Genomic DNA, 25,168 nt, shown 5'->3' on the forward strand with positions numbered 1-25,168 from the left:
ATTTGTTAGAAAAACAGCCAGAAAAAATTAATTTGTTTATTAATATTGATGGTTTGCCTTTAAGCAAAAGTTCCAGTAGTCAGATATATCCAATATTATGCTCAATATCTGAATATCCACAATATATATCTGTGATAGGTATCAATCATGGTTATGAAAAATCTAATGATGTTAATTTGTTTTTACAAGATTTTACAGATGAAGCTATAAAGTTATCGGAAGATGGTTTTATTTATAATAATCATGCTATACCATTTGCAATTAAAGCATTTATATGTGATGCTCCAGCAAAATCACTCATTACTTCTTGCAAAGGTCACACTGGATTTTTTGCATGTACTAAATGTATGCAAAGAGGAAAATATATAAAAGCCAGAGTGTGTTATCCTGAAATAAATTATTTTGAAAGAACGGATGAAAATTTCTGTAATAGAGTTCAATCTGAACATCATACAGGAACATCAATTTTAGAAACAATACCTTCGATTAACATGGTAAAAAGTTTCCCTCTTGAATACATGCATTTAGTATGCCTTGGCGTAGTAAAAAAACTAATAAATATATGGCTCTTTGGACCTATTTCACATAGATTATCAAAAACCAACATACAATCTATTTCAAGTTATCTCATTGAAATAAAATCTTGTATTCCTCCTGATTTTGTAAGAAAAACCCGGTCTTTAAATGAAGTTGCACGCTGGAAAGCAACTGAATTTAGATTTTTTTTATTGTATTGTGGTCCAGTTGTTTTAAAAAATATCCTTTCATCTGACAAATACTTACATTTTATATCTTTACATATTGCTGTTAGAATTTTAATTAATGCTAATTTATATACAAAGTATTTAGAATAAGCATGTTTATTATTAATATTTTTTGTGAAACAATTTAAAGTCATTTATGGAGCAGAATACACTTCACACAATGTACATGGATTAATTCATGTTGTTGATGATTGCAAAGTTTTTGGACCTTTAGATCTTTACAGTGCATTTCCTTTTGAAAATTACATGCAATATCTAAAACGATTAGTTAGAAAATCTCATTATCCATTAGCACAACTTGTAAAGCGTATTCATGAGTCACAAAATATATTGATAACTAAACTGTCAAAAAAAAAATAAAATTGCAAATGGTACTAGAACATCATGAAGGTCCTTTACCTATGACACATTTTTCTGCTCAATTTAAAAAATTGATTATAAATAATGTGTCGTTTGGTACACGTTTTGGAGATAATTGCTGTTATTTAAAAGATAAGTGTATTATGTTAATAGAAAATTTTGCTATAAAAGATAATAAGTACTACTTAATTGGAAAAAAATTTATTAATATAACAAGTTTTATTTCTGAACCATTTCAATCTTCAAATTTTGATATATTTTCAGTACATGAACTCGGAGAATTATCTATGTCACTAGTGGAAGATATTTCCAACAAAATGATAATTTTCCCATATAATAATACTTATGTTGTGTTTCCTCTCCTTCATACATTATGTTAATAATATAAATGTGTAAATGTATATATTGTTATGTCCCTGATCTTTCATCCCCTGAATATCATCCCTTGTGTTGTGGAGCTTCATCGTTAAGGGGGGTTGTTTATTGACAACCACCGGGCGGTTGTCAATAAACAACCCCCCTTAACGATGAAGCTCTACGACACAAGGGATGATATTCAGGGGATGAAAGATCAGGGACGTAACACAAAATGTTACGTCCTCCGGACGTTCTTTCTCGCAAAAGACGTCTCTCGCACACACTCTCACTCACTCGCGGCTCGCGAAATAAATACACTCTCTTATGAAGAAATGATCCTTTATACAATGATGAAATACAATGACTAATGTACACGCGAAAGAAAGAAGATTGCTCTCTGGTCAAGTCACGTCCGTACGAGATGACAGCTAGACCAAAACTGTCATGGAGCCTGAAAACAACCACCGGGCGGTTGTCAATAAACAACCCCCCTTAACGATGAAGCTCCACGACACAAGGGATGATATTCAGAGGATGAAAGATCAGGGACGTAACACTGTGGTTGTTTTCAGGCTCCATGACAGGTTTGGTCTAGCTGTCATCTCGTACGGACGTGACTTGACCAGAGAGCAATCTTCTTTCTTTCGCGTGTACATTAGTCATTGTATTTCATCATTGTATAAAGGATCATTTCTTCATAAGAGAGTGTATTTATTTCGCGAGCCGCGAGTGAGTGAGAGTGTGTGCGAGAGACGTCTTTTGCGAGAAAGAACGTCCGGAGGACGTAACAATATATATATATATATGTCAATAGGCTATTTTGGCATCAAAAAATCAAACATTTTATGGTATACATAAGAGTACGATATATATATATTGACGAGAGTATATATTGACTCCCTGACGTATACATTACTTATAATTTTATGATAAAATGCACTGGTACAAATGTATAAGCAATTAAGTATAGATCGGTTAGTACAGCGACAGTACAAAATTATGTATAGTCCATTTATACTCTGGCTATTTTGACGACACCATATTTTCCATAAAACGATTATTATGACGCCACTCCAAAAATAAATAAAAATATAATAGCTATATCATTCATAGAATATACAAGCAATCAAGATATACAGGGTGGACCATTTAATCAGTCCACGCAATGATAAAGAATAAAGGATTGATTAAAATGGTCCACCTTTTTTTTTTTTTTTTTTTGACGCTGGGGAAACCGTCAAAAGTAAATAAAAAAATTCTTCTTTCGAATAGCTATGTCATTCATCAAATATGCAAGCAATTAAGTTATATAAAGAAGGTGCACATGTAGCCCGTGCTAATATATTGGTAGTTGCTATTTGTAGTTCATGTAACAAGTATGAAAAAAATCGAATCTAAAGAATTTATAAAAAAAGTAAATCATAACATGAAAATATTATTTTTCCACTTTTTCTTATACCAATATAAAGAATCTTTTGAGGTACGGTTAATTTTTTTATAAACTCTATAGATTCGAACTTTTTCATATTTGTTACATAAACTACAGTCTCAAGCTTTATTTTAAGCCGTTGAAGAAATTTGTATCACATCCCAATTAAAAGTTATACAATATCTTACTAAAAAATGTAAAAAAATGCCCTTTTTCGCATTTTTAAATTATTATATCTCAAAAACTTGACATGCTTTATTCGTACTTTCTCCTCTATATATCTTGATTGCTTGCATATTCGATGAATAATATTTTGGTTACACGCGCGTCGAATTACTTAGACGCTTCGATACGAGACGGGAATTAAAATAATTGTGAGAGAGTATTTACAGTTAACACCAAATATATTCTGAGAACAATCTTTCCATCTCGGTACAGAAATATATAAAAATCGTGCGGATCTATAACGTGCAACTGTACGCGGCGACTGTCGGTAGCGGAATCTCCTAGCATGTAAAACGCTCTTCCTATCGCTCTTCGTTCGTCTTAAAAAAATTCATCTTTGATAGGCTTCGAAAATGTTCTATTCGTTTATTTCCTTTCTGTTACGTCTCGATGTTTTTCGTCTTTCGTCTCGTCTGTTATATTTTATTTATGTTTATTTGTGAGTATTCGTATGTGTATATGTCCGTATTTATATACGTGTTTTCGCTTTTGATTTTTGGGGAAGCATGTGACGATATAATCGCCACAGTACTCCCCCGCCAGTGCTATACCGATAGCACGATACGTTTGCGTGATGCACTGTTTTCGCAAAAGTTTTTCGATGGCAGACCGAGACGAATGTTACCATTTGCTCGCCGTTATAAATTCGAGCGCCAAGTCGAGAATAAATATGACGTAACAAAAAATAAATAATAAATAAATAATAATAAATAACAATAATGTAATAAATAAATGCTAATAAATACCGACAACCTATACGTGAAGAATTTTCGCTGTACTTAACGTTATTCTGTCGCCCGTCGCTCTCGGTCTGAGACTCGTCCATTTAAATTAAAAGAATAAATATAAAACGTTATTCTGTCGCCCGTCGCTCTCGGTCTGAGACTCGTCCATTTAAATTAAAAGAATAAATATAAAACGCAGAATATACAAGTTCTCGATACGCGTCAAATTTTTCTTTTCGCGTTTCGCGGCTTATGTCGCTGTTGCCGTGTATACATAAATTTTCGACGATAACACAAATCAAAGAAATTTGAAATAGCGAATACTTGTAAAAAAAAAAAAAATTAAAGAATCGCGACCCGTATGGAAAATATGATGTCGTTACAAATAGCCGAAATATATAATGTATTATACATCACTGGTATGTCGCGTACTAACCGATCTAAGTACATATGTAGTATAATATATGATATTTCGGCTATTTGACGCATCCAATTACATAAAAACATTTATTATAAAGACATTCTACAAGTGAAATGAAAAAATCGCTTTAAATAGTTATATCATTTACCGATGTGAAGAAACAATCAAGATATATAGAAGAGAAGGTGCAAATATAATTCCGTGCTGATATATGGTTTTGTAGTTTATGTAACAAATATGAAAAAGTTTTGAATGTATAGAGTTATAAAAAAATTAAAATTTTAAGATAAAAAAATAGTGTTTTTGCACTTGTTCTGATACTAATAAAGAATCTCATGTTCTTGAAGTTCCGTTAATTTTTTTATAAAGTCTTTAGATTCGACCGTTTCCATATTTGTTACATTAACTAGCCTAAGCTTCAGTTTAGCTGTCGAAGAAATTTGTATCCCCAATCTCAATTAAAAGTATATCTTATTCAAACGTGTAATAATGACCTTTTCAAATTTTCTCAAATTAAGATATCACAAAAACCTGACATGCCACAGTTACATCTACTCCTCTGTATATCTTGATTGCTTGCATATTCGATTAAGGACTAGCTATTCAAAAGAAGAATTTTTCTTATATGTGCTTTGGAGTGTCGTTATAATAACCGTTATGGAAATATGATGTCGGTCAAAATAGCCGAAATAGATAATGGATCTACATAATTTTGTATTGTCCGCTGTATAACCAATCTAAGTACAAAATTATGTTAATAAATTATATTTGGCTCGTTTGACATCATGTTTTCCATATAAAACGGTTATTGTAAAGATTATTCTACAAAAGTAAATTAAAAAAATTCTTCTTTGAATAGCTATGTCATTATCGAAGATGCAAGCAATTAAGATATATAAAAGAAGTGCACACTGTAGCTGTGCTGATATATTGGTAGTGCTTTATTATTAGTTTATGTAACAAGTATGAAAAAAATCGAATCTAGCGAATTTATAAAAAGTAAACATAACATGAAAATATTATTTTTCGCGCTTTTTCTTATACCAATATAAAGAATCTTTGAGGATAGTTAATTGTTTTATAAACTCTGTAGATTCGAACCTTTTTCATATTGTTACATAATAAAACTACAGTCTCAAGCTTATTTTAAGTGTCGAAGAAATTGGTATCAATCTCAATTAAAAAGTATACAATATCTTACTTGAAAAAGGTATAAAAATGCCTTTTTCGGCATTTTTAAATTATTATATCTCAAAAACTTGACGTGCCACAGTTACATCTAACTCCTCTGTATATTTTGATTGATGCATATTCGAATTAATGATATAGCTATTTAAAAGAAGACGTTTTATAGGGCTTTTGGAGTTTCGTTATTAATAACCGTTTTATGGAAAATATGATGTCGTTAAATAGCCGAAATATAATATCTTTATACATAACTTGGTACCTGTCGCTGTACTAAACCGAGCTAAGTATAATATTATGTATAATAATTGTATATTCGGCTATTTTGACGACCACACATTACATAAAACATTATTATAAAGAACATCTACAATAAATGAACAAAAATTCTTTATTTTAAATAGATATATCATTCAACGAATATGCAAGCAATCAAGATATATTTTTTTTTTTTTTAGAAGAGAAGGATTGCAAATGTAATCCGTGTGACTATATGGTATTTGTAGTGTATGTGAACAATATGAAAAAGTTTGCATCTATAGAGTTATAAAAAATTAAGTTATAAGATAAAAAAGTATTTTTGCACTTTTTCCTTATACTAATACTTATCTTAGATCCTCTGAGGTTTGGTTAATTGTTTTATAACGTTCTTTAGGAATCGCGTTTCCATATTTGTTACATAACTAGTCTTAAGCTTTATTTAAGCTGTCGAAGAAATTTGTATCAATCCCAATTAAAAGTTATATCTTACTGAAAAGTGTGAAAAAGCCCTTCTTTCACATTTTTAAATTAATATATCTCAAAAACCTGACATGCCACATTTGCACCTTCTTCTCTATATATCTTGATTGCTTGCATATTCGATGAATGATAAAGCTATTTAGAAAAATAATTTTTCTATTTGCGTTTAGTATGTCGTTATAATAACCGTGTTATGGAAAGTATGTTGTCGTCAATATAGCCAAAATATATAATGTATTATACATAATTTTGTACTGTCGCTGTACTAACCGATCTAAGTACAAAATTATGTATAATACATTATATTTCGGCTATTTTGACGACATCATATTTACCATAAAACATTTATTATAACGACATTCTATAAGTAAATTAAAAATTCTTTTAAATAGTTATATTATTTATCAAATATGCAAGCAATCGATATATAGAAGAGAAGGTGCAAATGTTATCCGTACTGATATATTAGTAGTTGGTATTTGTAGTTTATGTAACAAATGAAAAAGTTTGAATCTAAACAGTTTATAAAAAAATTTAGTTATAAGTAAAAAATATTTTTTTTGCATTTTTTCTTATACTAATATAGAATCTTGTGAGGTACGATTAATTTTTTATAAACTCTTTAGATTCGAACTTTTTCATATTTGTTACATAAACTACAGTCTCAAGCTTTATTTTAAGCTGTCGAAGAAATTTGTATCACATCCCAATTAAAGTTATATCTTACTAAAAGGTGAAAAAAATGCCCTTTTTTGCATTTTTAAATTATTATATCTCAAAAACCTGACTTGCTACATTCGCACCTTTTCCTCTATATATCTTGATTGCTTGCATATTCGATGAATATGATATAGCTATTTAAAAAAAGAATTTCTTTATTTGCTTTTGGAGTGTCGTTGTAATAACCGTTTTATGAAAAATAGATGTCGTCAAAATAGCCGAAATATATAATGTATTATACACAACGTGGTACTTTTGCATAGACGCTTAAGCGTAAGCATAAGAATCTTGATTGGTCTATAAACATATGCAAGAGTGTGTGCTCCCACTTAAGAGTGCCGTGTAAACGTACATACTGATTGTCAATTGTCGACGTCGGTCTTGCTGGCCATTTTGAGAAAGTAAAAAAAGCGGGAAGGAACAGGAGGCCATTAGCCATTAGTAATACGTGATACTGGTTCATTTTCCAAAATGTATAGTTTAGTGAAATTTTATGACGGTATACATTATGTATGCAAGTCGGGGGGGGGGGGGGGGGGGGGGGGGGGGGTGTGCGTGCGTACGTGTTGCGTGTGTGTGTAATTTGCTATTTTATATAATTTTTATAAAAATGTAGGTTTGTTTTTATTTTTAAATTTAGATATTAATACAAAAAAGGCCTTCGAAAAATACATTTTGGGAAGACTCTACACAAAAAAAAACTGTGAATCTCTTAAAAATGTATCTAAAATATCATTAGGTGATTTTTTTAAAATTTAGAAAATTTCATAATCTTTTTTTAAAAAAAACATATATTTTAAGTTTGCCTTTTACTTTTTTATTATAGCTATGATACAAGATGCTTATCGATGAAAATAAACAACTTGACTGCCTCGCAAAAAAAAGGCGTGAACTTTGAAAATGATGCTAAATGTAGGTACTTCTTAATTTTGAAAATATTTAAAATTGCTATTTTATTATAAATACTTAATATTATTTTTTCTTTTTCTTTCATATAGATTTTAATACAAAAAAAGGCTGTCGAAAAAAATACATGCTTTGAAAGACGCTCCAAAGAGAAAATGTAACCCCTTAAAAAATGATGCTAAGTACTTTTAAGTAGTTTTCTTTATTAACAATTTTTATGACGCTTTTTAAAATAAACATTTTTTTATTTTTGTTTCTTAACTTTTATTTATAGATAATATCAAGAATAGGATCTATCGATAAAAATTAACCCGATAGACGCCTCGAAAAAAAAAAGTCTGTAAATCTTTTGAAAATGATGCTGAAATGCTGGTGGCTTCCTTAATTTGTAAAACAAATGCTTTTTTAAATCATAAATACTTGATAAAAAGGGTTTTTTTGCTTTTTACTTCACATTAATTTTAATAAAAAGAAAGGCTCTGTCGTAGGAAATGCATAAAAGAGTTGCTGCACAAAGAGAAAACTGTGTTTCCCCAAAAAATGAAAATCTAAAATATTAGGTGATTTTTCTTAATTTAGAAAATTTCAAGTGTATTTTAAATAAACAAAATAATTTTTTGCTTCTTATTTTTTAATTTATACTGATATGAAAAAGATCTTTGATAAAATTTTAAAATGATAAAAAATAAGATCTATTATGAAAATTATAAATAAAAAGGCTCCCTTGCAAAAAAAAGGCTTGATTTTTTGAGAAAAATGATCGCAAATTTATGATTTTCCCTTAATATTAACTAAAAATTTAAAGTATCCCCTTAATTTTTGTGAAGTGGGTTTAAATCGCTTTTTTTAATATTTTGAGTTTAAATTATTAAAAAAAATTTAAAGGGCTCAAGCTAAAAAAAGGGTTCTGATTTATAAATCATAAAATAAAAATACCGGGCTTTGCAACTGCTTGCCTGCTTACCAAAATGGTTTTTTTTTATTAGCCTTAAATTTATTGCATCTTTTTTTTAAACAGATCATAAGCTACTTTGGGGGGAAAAAAAAACGCGGGTTTTAACGAAATTCATTTCACATGATTATCGAAGTACTTTCAAAATTTTATTTTAGCAATTATTTGATAAAAATTCATTCTGCTTTTATATTAATATTAAAATTTGAAAAATTTTATCGATAAAAATAAAAATTTTGGTGAGATCAATCAAGGTTTAAATTTTCCTAAAATTCTGGAATTTTAAATGACATGGAAATTTTTTTTAAATATTAATCAAAATTTTTTTCACAAAAGTTTTCATAAGGTGTTTGTTACATATTTTAATTTGCTACATATTAAAAGTACATTTTACAAATAAGCTTTTTTTTTTTTTTAATTCTTTTTTTTTAAATTTTTTTTGAAAGAAATAGAAAAAATTTCAGAAATTTTTTAAAAAAAACGCTACTAAAAAAAAAAATCATTTATTGAAAAAAATTTGTCTTTTTTAGTGATATAAAAATCTTTTTTCTCTCTCTCTTCTATTCTTTTATTTTTTTAGAAATTTTTTAATAAAAATGAAAAGCAAAAAATATTTTTTTTATTTCTTTTATGACAATTTTTTTAATAAAATGTAAAGCTAAAAATATAAAATTATAAAATTTTAATTTTATTTTTTAATATTTTGGGTTAATTCACCTAGAACCCGGCTTTTTATCATTTAAATTTATGCCTATTTTAAAAAAAGGGAAATAATATTTTTTCTACTCCCCTTTAGGGAAAAACCAAAAGGCGCGTTGGAAGAAAAGAAAAAAAACATACTTAAAAGCTTTTCCCACACATTGAAAAACAAAAACGCTCCGTTTTTACGAAAAATTCAAAAAACAAAAAGAAGTTATTTGTTTTTTTTAAATCGACATCGCCGCAATAAAACAGGTCCATAAAAAACAGAAAGCTCTACGAAAATAGAAATGTCATTCGGGAAATTTGCAATGTTTAAAATTCTTGTTTATTTCATTAATAATTTTAAAAATTTTTCTATTTTTTAAATTATACTTCAAACAAATACTTAAAATTTATTTATATTCTTCAAGATTCTTTTGGAAAAAATTACACGATAATGAAGTTTTGGTTGCAAAAATTAATTTGTAGTTTTTTAATTTTTTATGTTTTTTTGTTTTGTTTTTTTTGAATTTATTTTTGTTTTAGAAGCAAAATCTGCTCATTAAAACAAAAAAAATATAAGTATAATAAAATCAATATTTAAAAGTTTTAAAATTTTGCAATTTTTTTAAAACATAACCTCATGTATCTAAGACTCTTTTCTTTTGTTTTTTTTTTTTTCGTATACAACCAAGGATTGGGGGACATTTTGTTGACTAACTGACTTTTCTATTATATTCAATTTTTTTTGTTTACAATTGTATTAAAAAATAATTATTATTCAAAATGAATTATTTTACATATATTAGATAATGTTTCATTAAATAGGGTTTCATTTATCTTATTTTAGCTTTTTTTTATTACAAAGCTCATTTAAAGGGAAAAATGAAAATATTTTTTTCCTTGGGGGGACTTAGGTTTGTCGGACTATTTCTAAAAAAGATACCTCAGTACTCTATTTTAACCCAAAGAGTGCTGGACGTCCTTATCGAGGGCAAAGGGCCGCATTTTTCGACTCCTTTCGAACTAGACCAAAGGGGCTGGGGCTGTCTTTGATCGGGACATCCCCCCTTGTCGTTCTTGATCGACTTTGACCCTGGGTGTTGGGGGTGTCTTACAGGACAGAGTCCCTTGGTCGACGTCTTTGATCGAACTTAGACCAGTGGGGGCTGGGACTTCTTGGTCGAGGACAAATCCGCATTGTTGACTCCTTGACGAACAGACCATGGGTGCTGGGACGTCCTTATCGAGACAAGTCCCATTGGGCACTCCTTTTCGAAATTAGACAAAAGGGTGCTGGGGTGTCCCTTTTGTTTGAGACAGAGTCCCATTGGGGCAACCCTTGATTGAACTTTGACCAAAGGATGCGGGGGCTGTCCTTGTCGAGGGAAAAGTCCGCATTAGTCGATTTTTTGATCGACTTAGACCTGGGTGTTGGGACTGTCCTTATCGAGGACGAGTCCACATTGGGGGGGACTCCTTGTCGAACTTAACATGGGTGCTGGGACTGTTTCTTGGTAGGACGAGTCCCATTGTTTTACTCCTTGATCGAAAATTAGACCATGGTGCTGGGACTTCCTTGGTCGAGAACAAGTCCCCATTGGTCACGTCCTTTATCAACTTAGATAAGGTGCATTTTTCCCTTTTAAAAAATGGGGTCCGCACTACTTAAATCTTCCAAGAAATCTTTGGGGTCTCCAAAGAGATGCTTGTAAAAAAAAGAATATTAACTTAAATCGGAAAATAAAACTTTTTAAAAAAGTAAAAGAAAGTTTAATTACTTAAATATTAATTTGCCTACAACTCTAAATTCAAAACACTTTTCCATACTTAAAGGTTTTTTGTTTTTTAATCGCTACAAAAATTTTTTTTATTCAAAAAATTTTTTATCCTCTCAAAATAAATTTTAAATAGCTGTCTTCAACTGGAATAAGGCCAAGGAACAAAAAAAAAATTTTAAAAAACTGTATCCATTTTAGATCCCAAAGTTCCACTATAAATTAATTTCGAAACTTACTATGGAGAAAGCGAGAAAAATATAGGGCCGAAAAATCGCGAAGCGGGAAACGAACCCGCCCTTTTACTTTCCGGGGGACTGCTCTTACCCAAATAACTTCAGGCCCTTTTGATCCTATTTTTTCATTTGCCTTTTTATAATTTAGTAAAAACCGCCGTGATTTGCCCAGGCGTGAATAAACCAGAAAAAATTTTTTATCGGCTCTCAATAAAAAATAAGTATGCGCCCTTTTAACTGGGGAAAAGCCAAGGAAACAAACGAAAAATTAAATTAACGGGAATGTTCTCAATTTAGTCCCAAAACCCCCAAAAATTGTGTATGTAATCTAAATTTTTACATTTGTGTATATACTAATTTCCCCACAAAAAAAATGTACAAAATTTTAAAATTTCTGTTCTATATTCATATGTACTTTGTTGATGTTTAATGATTTTTTTTTAGACCAACAAAAAAAAACAACATTGTGAATTTTTTGAAAAAAAAAATTTTTTTTTCGTTAGATCCAAAAAAGGTTATTGTGTTTTCAAACAAGAATCTGAAAGCTTAAAGAACATTCTAAAAACCCTTTAAATTTAAAAATTTTAAATGTTTTTTCCATCATAAATTTGAAAAAAACTTTTTTTATCAAAGCCAATATTATTTTAAAAAATCAAAAACAATTTTGAAAAAAAAAATGGAAAAAAAACAGTAGATTTAAGACTGCGACTTTCTGGCCTATCTCGAATCAATTCGCAAAAAACTGATTAAAAATTGCATAAAACTTAGCATACTCTGGTCGTCTACTTAATCTTTGCGTAATTTTTTGTAAAAATATCTACTTAAAAACCTTTTAAAATTTTAATCCTTTTTCTTACTTTAAAAAATTAAAAATTTTTAAAATTATTATAATTACTTAAAATTACACATATTTAATAATTATTTATTAATTTTGAAATTTGGGCCCTGGATACTCGCCGATTATGCGGAATCTGACTCATGCGAGGGGAAAAAACACATGAAAAATTTTTGCGAAAAATTTTTAAAAAAAATATTTTAATAATACACTACAACGTCTTTGGGACACTTTTAAAAATATCGAAACTAGCTTTTTCCCCTTTTCATCAAAAAGCTGTAAAATCTGTAAATCAAACCTCCTCGTCTTTTCCTGTGCAAACATTCTACTGACAAAACTATTTTTTAAATTTTTTTACGGCTGATTACTATCGAAGGGAAAGGGTTTCTTCGGGAATTTACATTACAAAAAATTTGTAGTGTTTTTTTTCGAAATCTTTTATTTAAAAAAATTCCCCAAAAAAATTTCTCGCCTCTGACTCAACACTGGCTCTACTGGCTGCGACGAGAACAGGAGCCTTAAAACCAAGATTTTAAAACAAGCGCTTAGGTAGTCTTTTTTAAAAAAATACATTTTTAAAAAAACAAAATTAAACTAACTAATTGCCCTTTATTATTTTTGCAGAATTTTTTTTTTGAAAAAACCATTGCATAACAAATTTTCTATAAAAAAATTTTACAAATATCAATTTTTGTAAATCTCGGGTTTCAAACACGAAAAATTTTGAAAAAAAAAAAGTTCGTAAAAAATAAAAAAAAATTTTGTAGCATTTAAGAACATAAACCTTTAAGTATTGACAAATGATTTGAATTCGAGTTGTATCAAAATATTTTAAGTAAATTAAAATATCTTTTTCTTTTATAAAGGTTTTTTCTTCCAGACTTATAGTTTTTAAACACTCTTTATTTTACAAGATCTCATCTGGGGAAAACCAAAGATTTCTCTGGGAAAATTTAAACAGTGCGGACTCCATTTTTTAAAAGGAGTCACCTACTGGTCTAAGTTTTGATCAAGGTGTCAAACCCTGCGGACTCTGTCCTCGACCAAGAACATCCCGCCCCACTGGTCTAAGTTCGATCAAGGACGTCGACCATGTGGACCTGTCCTCGATAAGGAATCCCCCCCCCCCACTGGTCTAAATTCGATCAAAAAACTCGACTAACGGACTTGTCCTAAGGGCGTCCCACATCCATTGGGGCTAAGTTCAATCAAGGGCGTTGACCAATGCGGGCTCTGTCCCCCCAACTAAGGACGCCCCAACCCCTTGGTCTAATTTTGATCAAGGACGTCGACCAAAGCGGGCTCTGTCCTCGACTAAGGGCAGTCCCAGCACCCACTGGTCTATTCGATCAAGGATGTCCCCAAACCATGCGGACTCTGCCCGCCCAAAAACAGCCCAGCACCCCTGGTCTAATTCATCAAAAACTCCCACCAATGCGGGCTCTGTCCTCGTAAAGGGCATCCCAAAACCCACTGGTCAATTCACAAAACGCGACTAAAGCGGGCTCGTCCCGACAAAGAAGTCCCCGCACCCATTGGTCTAATTTGATTCAAGGACTCGACCATGCGGGCTCTGTCCCCCCTAAAGGCATCCCTCACTCATTGGGCCCCAAAATTAAAAGTACTGAGGCTATCTTCTTTTAAAATAGTCCCACTAACCCAAATTTCCCCCGGAACATAAATATTATCATGTTTTTATTTGCGGCGATGTCCGATTAAATAAACAACTATACTTCTTTTTAGTTTCTTGAATTTCTCGTAAAGACGGTAGCGTTAAGTTTTTCATATGTGTGGAAAATGCTTGAAGTACTGTTTCTTTTTCTTTTTCTGTCCAACGCTGCCTTTTGGTTTTGCCATAAGGAGATGCTAGAAAAATATATATTATTACCATATATTATTAAAATAGTGCATACATATTGAAATTGATAAGTGCCGAATTACTAGATGTGAATTAACCGAAATATTAAAAAATAAAATTAAAATTATATATATTTTATATATTTTAGCTTTACATTTTATTAAAAATATAGTCATAAAAGAAAATAAAAACAATATTTTTTAGCTTTACATTTTTTATTAAAAATTACTAAAATCATAAAAGAATAGCAAGAGAGAGAGAGAAAACGTATTTATATATACACTAAAAATGACAATATTTATTTTCAACTAAATGATTTTTTTTCTTTAGTAGCGATTATTTTTACATAAAATAATTCTGAATTTTAACTATTGCTTATCAAAAAAATTAAGAAAAATGATATTGATAAAACATTGCAATTATTTAGTAATATGTACTTTGTAATATGTAGCAATTAATATATGTAACAAACACCATTATGAATAACTTTTGTGAAAATATTGTGATTAATATTGAAAAAATTACCTATAGTCATTAAAATTCCAGAATTTTCCAGGAAATTACAGCCTTTGATATGCATCTCACCAATATTTTCATTTTTATCGATAGCATTTATCAATGTATTAATATCTAATATAAAAGCAGAACTGAATTATTATCAAATAATTATGCTAAAATAATAGTTATGAAAGTACTTCGCATTAATCTTATGTGAAATGAATTTCAGTTAAACCAGCTGTTTTTTTTTCAAATGTAGCTTATGATCTGTTGAACAAAAGATGCAATAATCTCAAGGCTAATTAATAAACAATTATTGAGTATAGCCAGGCAAGCAGTTCGCAAAGCCCGAGTATTTCATATTTGACTGATTGTATAAATCAGTACCTATTATTTAGCTTTGAGCCTATTACATTTTTTTCAATAGATTATAAGCTACAACATATTAAAAAACCAGCTGATTTAACCGACACTTCACATAACATTAATGTGGGATACTTTAAATTTTTAGTTAATATTAAGGAAACTCACCTAATATTTGCGAGTCATTGATCTCTAAAGATTCATAGCCTTTTTCTTGCAAGGCAGCCTTTTCATTATATATATTTTCATCAATAGATCTTATTTTCATATCATTATATATATTTTCATCAATAGATCTTATTTTCATATCAGTATCTAATATAAAAGTAAGAAGCAAAACTATATTATATGTTTATCATAAAATAGCACTTATGAAATTTGCTAATATTAAAGAAACTCACCTAATATTTGAGCATTATCATTTTTAAGAGAGTCACAGTTTTCTCTTTGTGCAGCAATCTCTTTGATGCATGTATTCCTATCGACAGAGCCTTTCTTTGTATTAATATATAATGTGAGAGTAAAAAGCAAAACTACATTATTATCAAGTATTTATGACAAAATAGCAATTATGATATTTACCAATATTAAGGAAGCTCACCTAGCATTTCAGCATCATTTACAAAAGATTCACAGACTTTTTCTTGCGAGGCAGTCTCATCGTTGTATATATTTTTATCGATAGATCCTATTCTTGTATCATTATCTATAATATAAAAGTAAGAAGCAAAACTACATTAATAAATGTTTATTGTAAAATAGCTGTCATAAAACTTGTTAATATAAAGAAACTCACTTAATAGTACTTGAGCATCATCATTTTTAAGAGATTCACAGTTTTCTCTTTGTGTAGCAGTCTCTTCAAAGCATGTATTTTTATCGACAGAGCCTTTCTTTGTATTAATATCTAATATGAAAGTAAAAAGCAAAACTACATTATTATCAAGTATTTATAATAAAATAGCAATTATAATATTTATCAATATTAAGGAAGCTCACCTAGCATTTCAGCATCATTTACAAAAGATTCACAGCCTTTTTCTTGCGAGGCAGTCATACCGTTGTATATATTTTCATCGATAAATGCTATTCTTGTATCATCAGCTATAATAAAAAAGTAAGAGGCAAACTATATTAATATATGTTTATTGTAAAATAGCATTCATGAAATTTGCTAATATTAAAGAAACTCACCTAATGATATTTGAGCATCATCATTTTTAAGAGATTCACAGTTTTCTCTTTGTGTAGCAGTCTCTTCAAAGCATGTATTTTTATCGACAGAGCCTTTCTTTGTATTAATATCTAATATGAAAGTAAAAAGCAAAACTACATTATTATCAAGTATTTATAATAAAATAGCAATTATAATATTTACCAATATTAAGGAAGCTCACCTAGCATTTCAGCATCATTTACAAAAGATTCACAGCCTTTTTCTTGCGAGGCAGTCATACCGTTGTATATATTTTCATCGATAAATGCTATTCTTGTATCATCAGCTATAATATAAAAGTAAGAGGCAAACTATATTAATATATGTTTATTGTAAAATAGCATTCATGAAATTTGCTAATATTAAAGAAACTCACCTAATGATATTTGAGCATCATCATTTTTAAGAGAGTCACAGTTTTCTCTTTGTGCAGCAGTCTCTTTGATGCATGTATTTTTATCGACAGAGTCTTTCTTTGTATTAATATCTAATATGAAAGTAAAAGCAAAACTACATTATTATCAAGTTTTTATGATAAAATAGCAATTATGATATTTACCAATATTAAGGAAGCTCACCTAACATTTCAGCATCATTTACAAAAGATTCACAGCCTTTTTCTTGCGAGGTAGTCTTATCGTTGTATATATTTTTATCGATAGATCCTATTCTTATATCATTATCTATAATATAAAAGTAAGAAGCAAAACTACATTAATAAATGTTTATTGTAAAATAGCATGTCATGAAAATTTGCTTAATATAAAGAAACTCACCTTAATAGATACTTGAGCATCATCATTTTTAAGAGATTCACAGTTTTCTCTTTGTGTAGCAGTCTCTTCAAAGCATGTATTTTTATCGACAGAGCCTTTCTTTGTATTAATATCTAATATGAAAGTAAAAGCAAAACTACATTATTATCAAGTATTTATAATAAAATAGCAATTATAATATTTACCAATATTAAGGAAGCTCACCTAGCATTTCAGCATCATTTACAAAAGATTCACAGACTTTTTCTTGCGAGGCAGTCTCATTCGTTGTATATATTTTCATCGATAAATGCTATTCTTGTATCATCAGCTATAATATAAAAGTAAGAGGCAAACTATATTAATATATGTTTATTGTAAAATAGCATTCATGAAATTTGCTAATATTAAAGAAACTCACCTAATGATATTTGAGCATCATCATTTTTAAGAGAGTCACAGTTTTCTCTTTGTGCAGCAGTCTCTTTGATGCATGTATTTTTATCGACAGAGTCTTTCTTTGTATTAATATCTAATATGAAAGTGAAAAGCAAAACTACATTATTATCAAGTATTTATGATAAAATAGCAATTATAATATTTACCAATATTAAGCAAGCTCACCTAGCATTTCAGCATCATTTACAAAAGATTCACAGCCTTTTTTTTGCGAGGCAGTCTCATCGTTGTATATATTTTTATCGATAGATCCTATTCTTGTATCATTATCTATAATATAAAAGTAAGAAGCAAAACTACATTAATAAATGTTTATTGTAAAATAGCATTCATGAAATTTGCTAATATTAAAGAAACTCACCTAATGATATTTGAGCATCATCATTTTTAAGAGATTCACAGTTTTCTCTTTGTGTAGCAGTCTCTTCAAAGCATGTATTTTTATCGACAGAGCCTTTCTTTGTATTAATATCTAATATGAAAGTAAAAGCAAACCTACATTATTATCAAGTATTTATAATAAAATAGCAATTATAATATTTACCAATATTAAGCAAGCTCACCTAGCATTTCAGCATCATTTACAAAAGATTCACAGACTTTTTCTTGCGAGGCAGTCTCATTGTTGTATATATTTTTATCGATAGATCCTATTCTTGTATCATTATCTATAATATAAAAGTAAGAAGCAAAACTACATTAATAAATGTTTATTGTAAAATATCTGTCATAAAATTTGTTAATATAAAGAAACTCACTTAATAGTACTTGAGCATCATCATTTTTAAGAGATTCACAGTTTTCTCTTTGTGTAGCAGTCTCTTCGAAGCATGTATTTTTATCGACAGAGCCTTTCTTTGTATTAATATCTAATATGAAAGTAAAAAGCAAAACTACATTATTATCAAGTATTTATAATAAAATAGCAATTATAATATTTATCAATATTAAGGAAGCTCACCTAGCATTTCAGCATCATTTACAAAAGATTCACAGCCTTTTTCTTGCGAGGCAGTCACATTGTTGTAAATATTTTCATCGATAGATCTTATTCTTGTATTATTATCTATAATATAAAAGTAAGAAGCAAAACTACACTAATATATATTTATTATAAAGCGTGGTTTACAATAGCAGTAAGCAGTAAGAGTAAGCAGTACAAAATGAGGTTTGTTCATTTTATTACTCCCGACGAAATGGGCAATCCAATTTCATACTGTTTACTCTTACTGCTTACTTACTGCTATTGTAGACCACGCTTAAAATAGCGATCATACAATTTACTAATATTAAGGAAACTCACCTAAGTGTACTTGAGCATCATCATTTCCAAATTTATTTACTTTTTTGTTTTCAAAGTTAATTCTTTTGCATATAATATACGGTTTTCCTTCAATTATATTTTCTACTATTTGTTTTAATACTGATTCCTTATCTGAACAAGTTAAAATAAAATTAATTAGTTTTAGTTCAAATTTTTCTGTCTCTCTCTCTCTCTCTCTCTCTAGACACACACACACGCAACACGTACGCACGCACACATATAAATATCGTAGCAAATGTAGATATTGTATAACAGCGGCATGACTTTAATATAACAGTTTTTACAATAACGTAACAGTTAAAAATGAAAAATATTGCTACTTACCATTTCTTGCTAGAATATTTGCTGTGTATCTGCGTCGATTGCTATACGTGGCTTTGATAATTCCTTTACTAACACTAATTGTGTTCGACTTGCATACATAATGTATACCGTCATAAAATTTCACTAAACTATACATTTTGGAAAATGAACCAGTATCACGAATTACTAATGGCTAATGGCCTCCTGTTCCTTCCCGCTTTTTTTACTTTCTCAAAATGGCCAGCAAGACCGACGTCGACAATTGACAATCAGTATGTACGTTTACACGGCACTCTTAAGTGGGAGCACACACTCTTGCATATGTTTATAGACCAATCAAGATTCTTATGCTTACGCTTAAGCGTCTATGCAAAAGTACCACGTTGTGTATAATACATTATATATTTCGGCTATTTTGACGACATCCTATTTTTCATAAAACGGTTATTACAACGACACTCCAAAAGCAAATAAAGAAATTCTTTTTTTAAATAGCTATATCATATTCATCGAATATGCAAGCAATCAAGATATATAGAGGAAAAGGTGCGAATGTAGCAAGTCAGGTTTTTGAGATATAATAATTTAAAAATGCAAAAAAGGGCATTTTTTTCACCTTTTAGTAAGATATAACTTTTAATTGGGATGTGATACAAATTTCTTCGACAGCTTAAAATAAAGCTTGAGACTGTAGTTTATGTAACAAATATGAAAAAGTTCGAATCTAAAGAGTTTATAAAAAATTAATCGTACCTCACAAGATTCTATATTAGTATAAGAAAAAATGCAAAAAAAATATTTTTTATCTTATAACTAAATTTTTTTATAAACTGTTTAGATTCAAACTTTTTCATTTGTTACATAAACTACAAATACCAACTACTAATATATCAGTACGGATAACATTTGCACCTTCTCTTCTATATATCGATTGCTTGCATATTTGATAAATAATATAACTATTTAAAAGAATTTTTAATTTACTTATAGAATGTCGTTATAATAAATGTTTTATGGTAAATATGATGTCGTCAAAATAGCCGAAATATAATGTATTATATATAATTTTGTACTTAGATCGGTTAGTACAGCGACAGTACAAAATTATGTATAATACATTATATATTTTGGCTATATTGACGACAACATACTTTCCATAACACGGTTATTATAACGACATACTAAACGCAAATAGAAAAATTATTTTTCTAAATAGCTTTATCATTCATCGAATATGCAAGCAATCAAGATATATAGAGAAGAAGGTGCGAATGTGGCATGTCAGGTTTTTGAGATATATTAATTTAAAAATGTGAAAGAAGGGCTTTTTCACACTTTTCAGTAAGATATATAACTTTTAATTGGGATGTGATACAAATTTCTTCAACAGCTTAAAATAAAGCTTAAGACTAATTAATGTAACAAATATGGAAACGGTCGATTCTAAAGACTTTATAAAAAAATTAACCAAACCTCAGAGGATTCTATATATTAGTATAAGAAAAAGTGCAAAAAATAATATTTTTTATCTTATAACTTAATTTTTTTATAAACTCTATAGATTCAAACTTTTTCATATTTGTCACATAAACTACAAATACCAATATATCAGCACGGATTACATTTGCACCTTCTCTTCTATATATCTTGATTGCTTGCATATTCGGTGAATGATATATCTATTTAAAAGAATTTTTTCATTTACTTGTAGAATGTCTTTATAATAAATGTTTTATGGTAAATGTGATGTCGTCAAAATAGCCGAAATATACATATATTATACATAATATTATACTTAGATCGGTTAGTACAGCGACAGTACCAAGTTATGTATAATACTATATATTTCGGCTATTTTAACGACATCATATTTTCCATAAAACGGTTATTATAACGACACTCCAAAAGCACATATAAAAATTCTTCTTTTAAATAGCTATATCATTAATCGAATATGCAAGCAATCAAAATATACAGAGGAGTAGATGTAACTGTGGCACGTCAAGTTTTTGAGATATAATAATTTAAAAATGCGAAAAAGGGCATTTTTATACACTTTTTAGTAAGATATTGTATAACTTTTAATTGAGATGTGATACAAATTTCTTCGACAGCTTAAAATAAAGCTTGAGACTGTAGTTTATGTAACAAATATGAAAAAGTTCGAATCTAAAGAGTTTATAAAAAAATTAACTATACCTCAAAAGATTCTTTATATTGGTATAAGAAAAAGCGCGAAAAATAATATTTTCATGTTATGATTTACTTTTTTATAAATTCTTTAGATTCGATTTTTTTCATACTTGTTACATAAACTATAAATAGCAACTACCAATATATCAGCACGAGCTACATGTGCACCTTCTTTATATATCTTAATTGCTTGCATATTCGATGAATGACATAGCTATTTAAAAGAAGAATTTTTTTATTTACTTTTAGAATATCTTTACAATAACCGTTTTATGGAAAACATGATGTCAAAATAGCCAAAATATAATGTATTATACATAATTTTGTACTTAGATTGGTTAGTACAGCGACAATACAAAATTATGTATAATACATTATATATTTCGGCTATTTTGACGACATCATATTTTCCATAAAACGGTTATTATAACGACACTCCAAAAGCACATATAGAAATTCTTCTTTTGAATAGCTATATCATTAATCGAATATGCAAGCAATCAAGATATACAGAGGAGTAGATGTAACTGTGGCATGTCAGGTTTTTGTGATATCTTAATTTGAAAATTTGAAAAAGGGCATTTATTACACGTTTGAATAAGATATAACTTTTAATTGAGATTGATACAAATTTCTTCGACAGCTTAAACTAAAGCTTAAGGCTAGTTAATGTAACAAATATGGAAACGGTCGAATCTAAAGACTTTATAAAAAAATTAACCGAACTTCAAGAACAGAGGATTCTATATATTAGTATAAGAAAAAGTGCAAAAAATAATATTTTTTATCTTAAAATTTAATTTTTTTATAAACTCTATAAATTCAAACTTTTTCATATTTGTTACATAAACTACAAATACCAATATATCAGCACGGATTATATTTGCACCTTCTCTTCTATATATCTTGATTGCTTGCACATTCGGTAAATGATATAACTATTTAAAAGAATTTTTTCATTTACTTGTAGAATGTCTTTATAATAAATGTTTTATGGTAAATGTGATGTCGTCAAAATAGCCGAAATATACATATATTATACATAATATTATACTTAGATCGGTTAGTACAGCGACAGTACCAAGTTATGTATAATACATTATATATTTCGGCTATTTTAACGACATCATATTTTCCATAAAACGGTTATTATAACGACACTCCAAAAGCAAATAAAGAAATCCTTCTTTTAAATAGCTATATTATTCATCGAATATGCAAGCAATCAAGATATATAGAGGAGAAGGTACGAATGAAGCATGTCAAGTTTTTGAGATATAATAATTTAAAAATGCGAAAAAGGGCATTTTTTTACATTTTTTAGTAAGATATTGTATAACTTTTAATTGGGATGTGACACAAATTTCTTCGACGGCTTAAAATAAAGCTTGAGACTGTAGTTTATGTAACAAATATGAAAAAGTTCGAATCTATAGAGTTTATAAAAAAATTAACCATACCTCAAAAGATTCTTTATATTGGTATAAGAAAAAGTGGAAAAATAATATTTTCATGATATGATTTACTTTTTTTATAAATTCTTTAGATTCGATTTTTTTCATACTTGTTACATGAACTACAAATAGCAACTACCAATATATTAGCACGGGCTATATGTGCACCTTTTTTATATAACTTAATTGCTTGCATATTCGATGAATGACATAGCTATTCGAAAGAAGAATTTTTTTATTTACTTTTGGAATATCTTTACAATAACTGTTTTATGGAAAACATGATGTCAAAATAGCCAAAATATAATGTATTATACATAATTTTGTACTTAAATTGGTTAGTACAGCGACAATACAAAATTATGTATAATACATTATATATTTCGGCTATTTTGACGACATCATATTTTCCGTAAAACGGTTATTATAACGACACTCCAAAAGCAAATATAGAAATTCTTCTTTTGAATAGCTATATCATTAATCGAATATGCAAGCAATCAAGATATACAGAGGAGAAGATGTAACTGTGGCATGTCAGGTTTTTAAGATATCTTAATTTGAAAATTCGAAAAAGGGCATTTATTACACGTTTCAATAAGATATAACTTTTAATTGGGATTGATACAAATTTTTTCGACAGTTTAAACTAAAGCTTAAGGCTAGTTTATGTAACAAATATGAAAACGGTCGAGTCTAAAGAGTTTATAAAAAAATTAACCGAACCTCAAAAGATTTTATATATTGGTATAAGAAAAAGTGCGAAAAGTAATATTTTCAAGGTTATGATTTATTTTTTTTTATGAACTTTTTAGATTTGAACTTTTATATTTGATACATAAACTACAAATACTTACTATCAATATATCAGCACGGGCCACATTTGCATCTTCTCCTATATACAAGGTGGACCATTTTAATCAATCCTTTATCCTTTATCATTGCGTGGATTGGTTAAATGGTTCACCCTGTATATCTTGATTGCTTGTATATTCTATGAATGATATAGCTATTATATTTTTATTTATTTTTGGAGTGGCGTCATAATAACCGTTTTATGGAAAATATGATGTCGTTAAAATAGCCGAAATATATAATGTATTATACATAACTTGGTACTGTCGCTGTACTAACCGATCTATACTTAATTGCTTATACATTTGTACCAGTGCATTTTATCATGAAATTATAAGTAATGTATACGTCAGGGAGTCAATGTACTCTTATGTATACCATAAAATGTTTGATTTTTTTATGTCGCCAAAATAGCCTATTGACATATATATATATATATATATATGTGTATATATATACAAAATAATTAACAATAAATTATTAAATTACTAAACTTATTATATAAATTATTTTAATTATACTACATATATGTATATATGTATATACATATAATATACTAATTATATACTATTAAAATTATATATATAAATGATTAAACTATTAAAATATTAAACTATAAAATTATTAAACTTTACACTATTTATAATTTTTGCTTTTTGTTACTTAATTTATATATTTTCTTATTATATTATAATTATTTATCTCAATATATCTTTTTTAATATTCCGTAATTTTATATGTTCGAGTTTGAACTAAACATGCAATAACTTTTTGGAAATTTATAATTGATTTGTTTACAAACAACATTTGTTAATTTATCAAATATATTAAATTCTTGATTTAAAAAATTACCATGTAAAATGTGGAGTATAAATAAGAAGATAAAGTGATAACATTTCCTTTGCTTGCAGAAGAAAGAAGAGTATTTGTACTGTGAATTTCGAGCAGATTTTCTTCTAACATATTTGTACTTATATACGCACTTCTCTGCTAATTACAAATCTATTATCAAATTAGAAAGAATTATTATCAGAAATGAAAATACGAACGTTAATAAAATATAAGTTTAGTAAACTGCGTCACTTGTCTGTAAGTAAAAAATGTTCCTTTGTTCTAGAATTTCTCATTTTTTATCCAAATGTGTCGAATAATAATAAAATTAAATTATACATTTTTTTATTTGTTATTACTTTAATAAGTGAGTTATTACTTAAGTATAATAGTAAATAAAAAATTTAATATAAATACATATATTTCTATAATATAATTTATATATATAAATTATATTTTGCAAATATAGTAATGATTATAAAGCAATGAGATTATAAAGTAAATGAGAATAACTCATCCTACATTTTCGTGTACACATGCAAATGTAGAATGAACTACTCTCGTTTACTAGGCTTCCAAATTGATATCTAAACATTCACTTATATTCTTTTATCCAATGTGAAATCCGGTCTGGTCTAATTTTAGGTAAAAAGCAATCCGTATATATATTTTCACAATTATATTTTCATAGTAAAACGCTTGTAACATATGCTACACCGCCAGACAAGACCGCGCGAAAGCGCT

General features: G+C 28.5%; 1 protein-coding gene and 1 pseudogene across 8 annotated transcripts; one reads left to right on the plus strand and one right to left on the minus strand.

The window, feature by feature from the left end:
• The first annotated feature begins 222 nt into the window (after positions 1 to 222).
• Positions 223 to 1,504, plus strand: LOC146723228 (uncharacterized; annotated as a pseudogene).
• A 12,496-nt stretch (positions 1,505 to 14,000) lies between these two features.
• On the minus strand, positions 14,001 to 19,378 carry LOC114946712 (uncharacterized). Of its 8 annotated transcripts, XM_085482730.1 has the most exons (19): positions 19,113 to 19,374; positions 18,768 to 18,899; positions 18,426 to 18,530; positions 18,223 to 18,333; positions 18,028 to 18,132; positions 17,826 to 17,936; positions 17,630 to 17,734; positions 17,427 to 17,537; positions 16,829 to 16,933; positions 16,627 to 16,737; positions 16,432 to 16,536; positions 16,229 to 16,339; positions 16,034 to 16,138; positions 15,831 to 15,941; positions 15,636 to 15,740; positions 15,436 to 15,525; positions 15,203 to 15,349; positions 14,699 to 14,803; positions 14,001 to 14,181 (listed from the first exon to the last, which is right to left on the minus strand). In XM_085482730.1, the coding sequence occupies exons 1-19, from the start codon at positions 19,246 to 19,248 to the stop codon at positions 14,003 to 14,005; spliced, it is 2,190 nt and encodes a 729-aa protein (XP_085338856.1). In that variant the 5' UTR covers positions 19,249 to 19,374; the 3' UTR covers positions 14,001 to 14,002. The 8 variants fall into 8 exon arrangements, with proteins under 8 accessions (XP_085338856.1, XP_085338857.1, XP_085338858.1 ...); XM_085482731.1 differs by lacking the exon at positions 14,699 to 14,803 and having other exon boundaries at positions 19,113 to 19,373; XM_085482732.1 differs by lacking the exons at positions 15,831 to 15,941; positions 16,034 to 16,138 and having other exon boundaries at positions 19,113 to 19,378.
• Positions 19,379 to 25,168: the final 5,790 nt, after the last annotated feature.

The sequence above is a fragment of the Nylanderia fulva genome, unplaced genomic scaffold, assembly GCF_048542155.1.
Source record: "Nylanderia fulva isolate GAGA-0341 unplaced genomic scaffold, ASM4854215v1 Scaffold218, whole genome shotgun sequence".
NCBI classification, from domain to species: domain Eukaryota; kingdom Metazoa; phylum Arthropoda; class Insecta; order Hymenoptera; family Formicidae; genus Nylanderia; species Nylanderia fulva.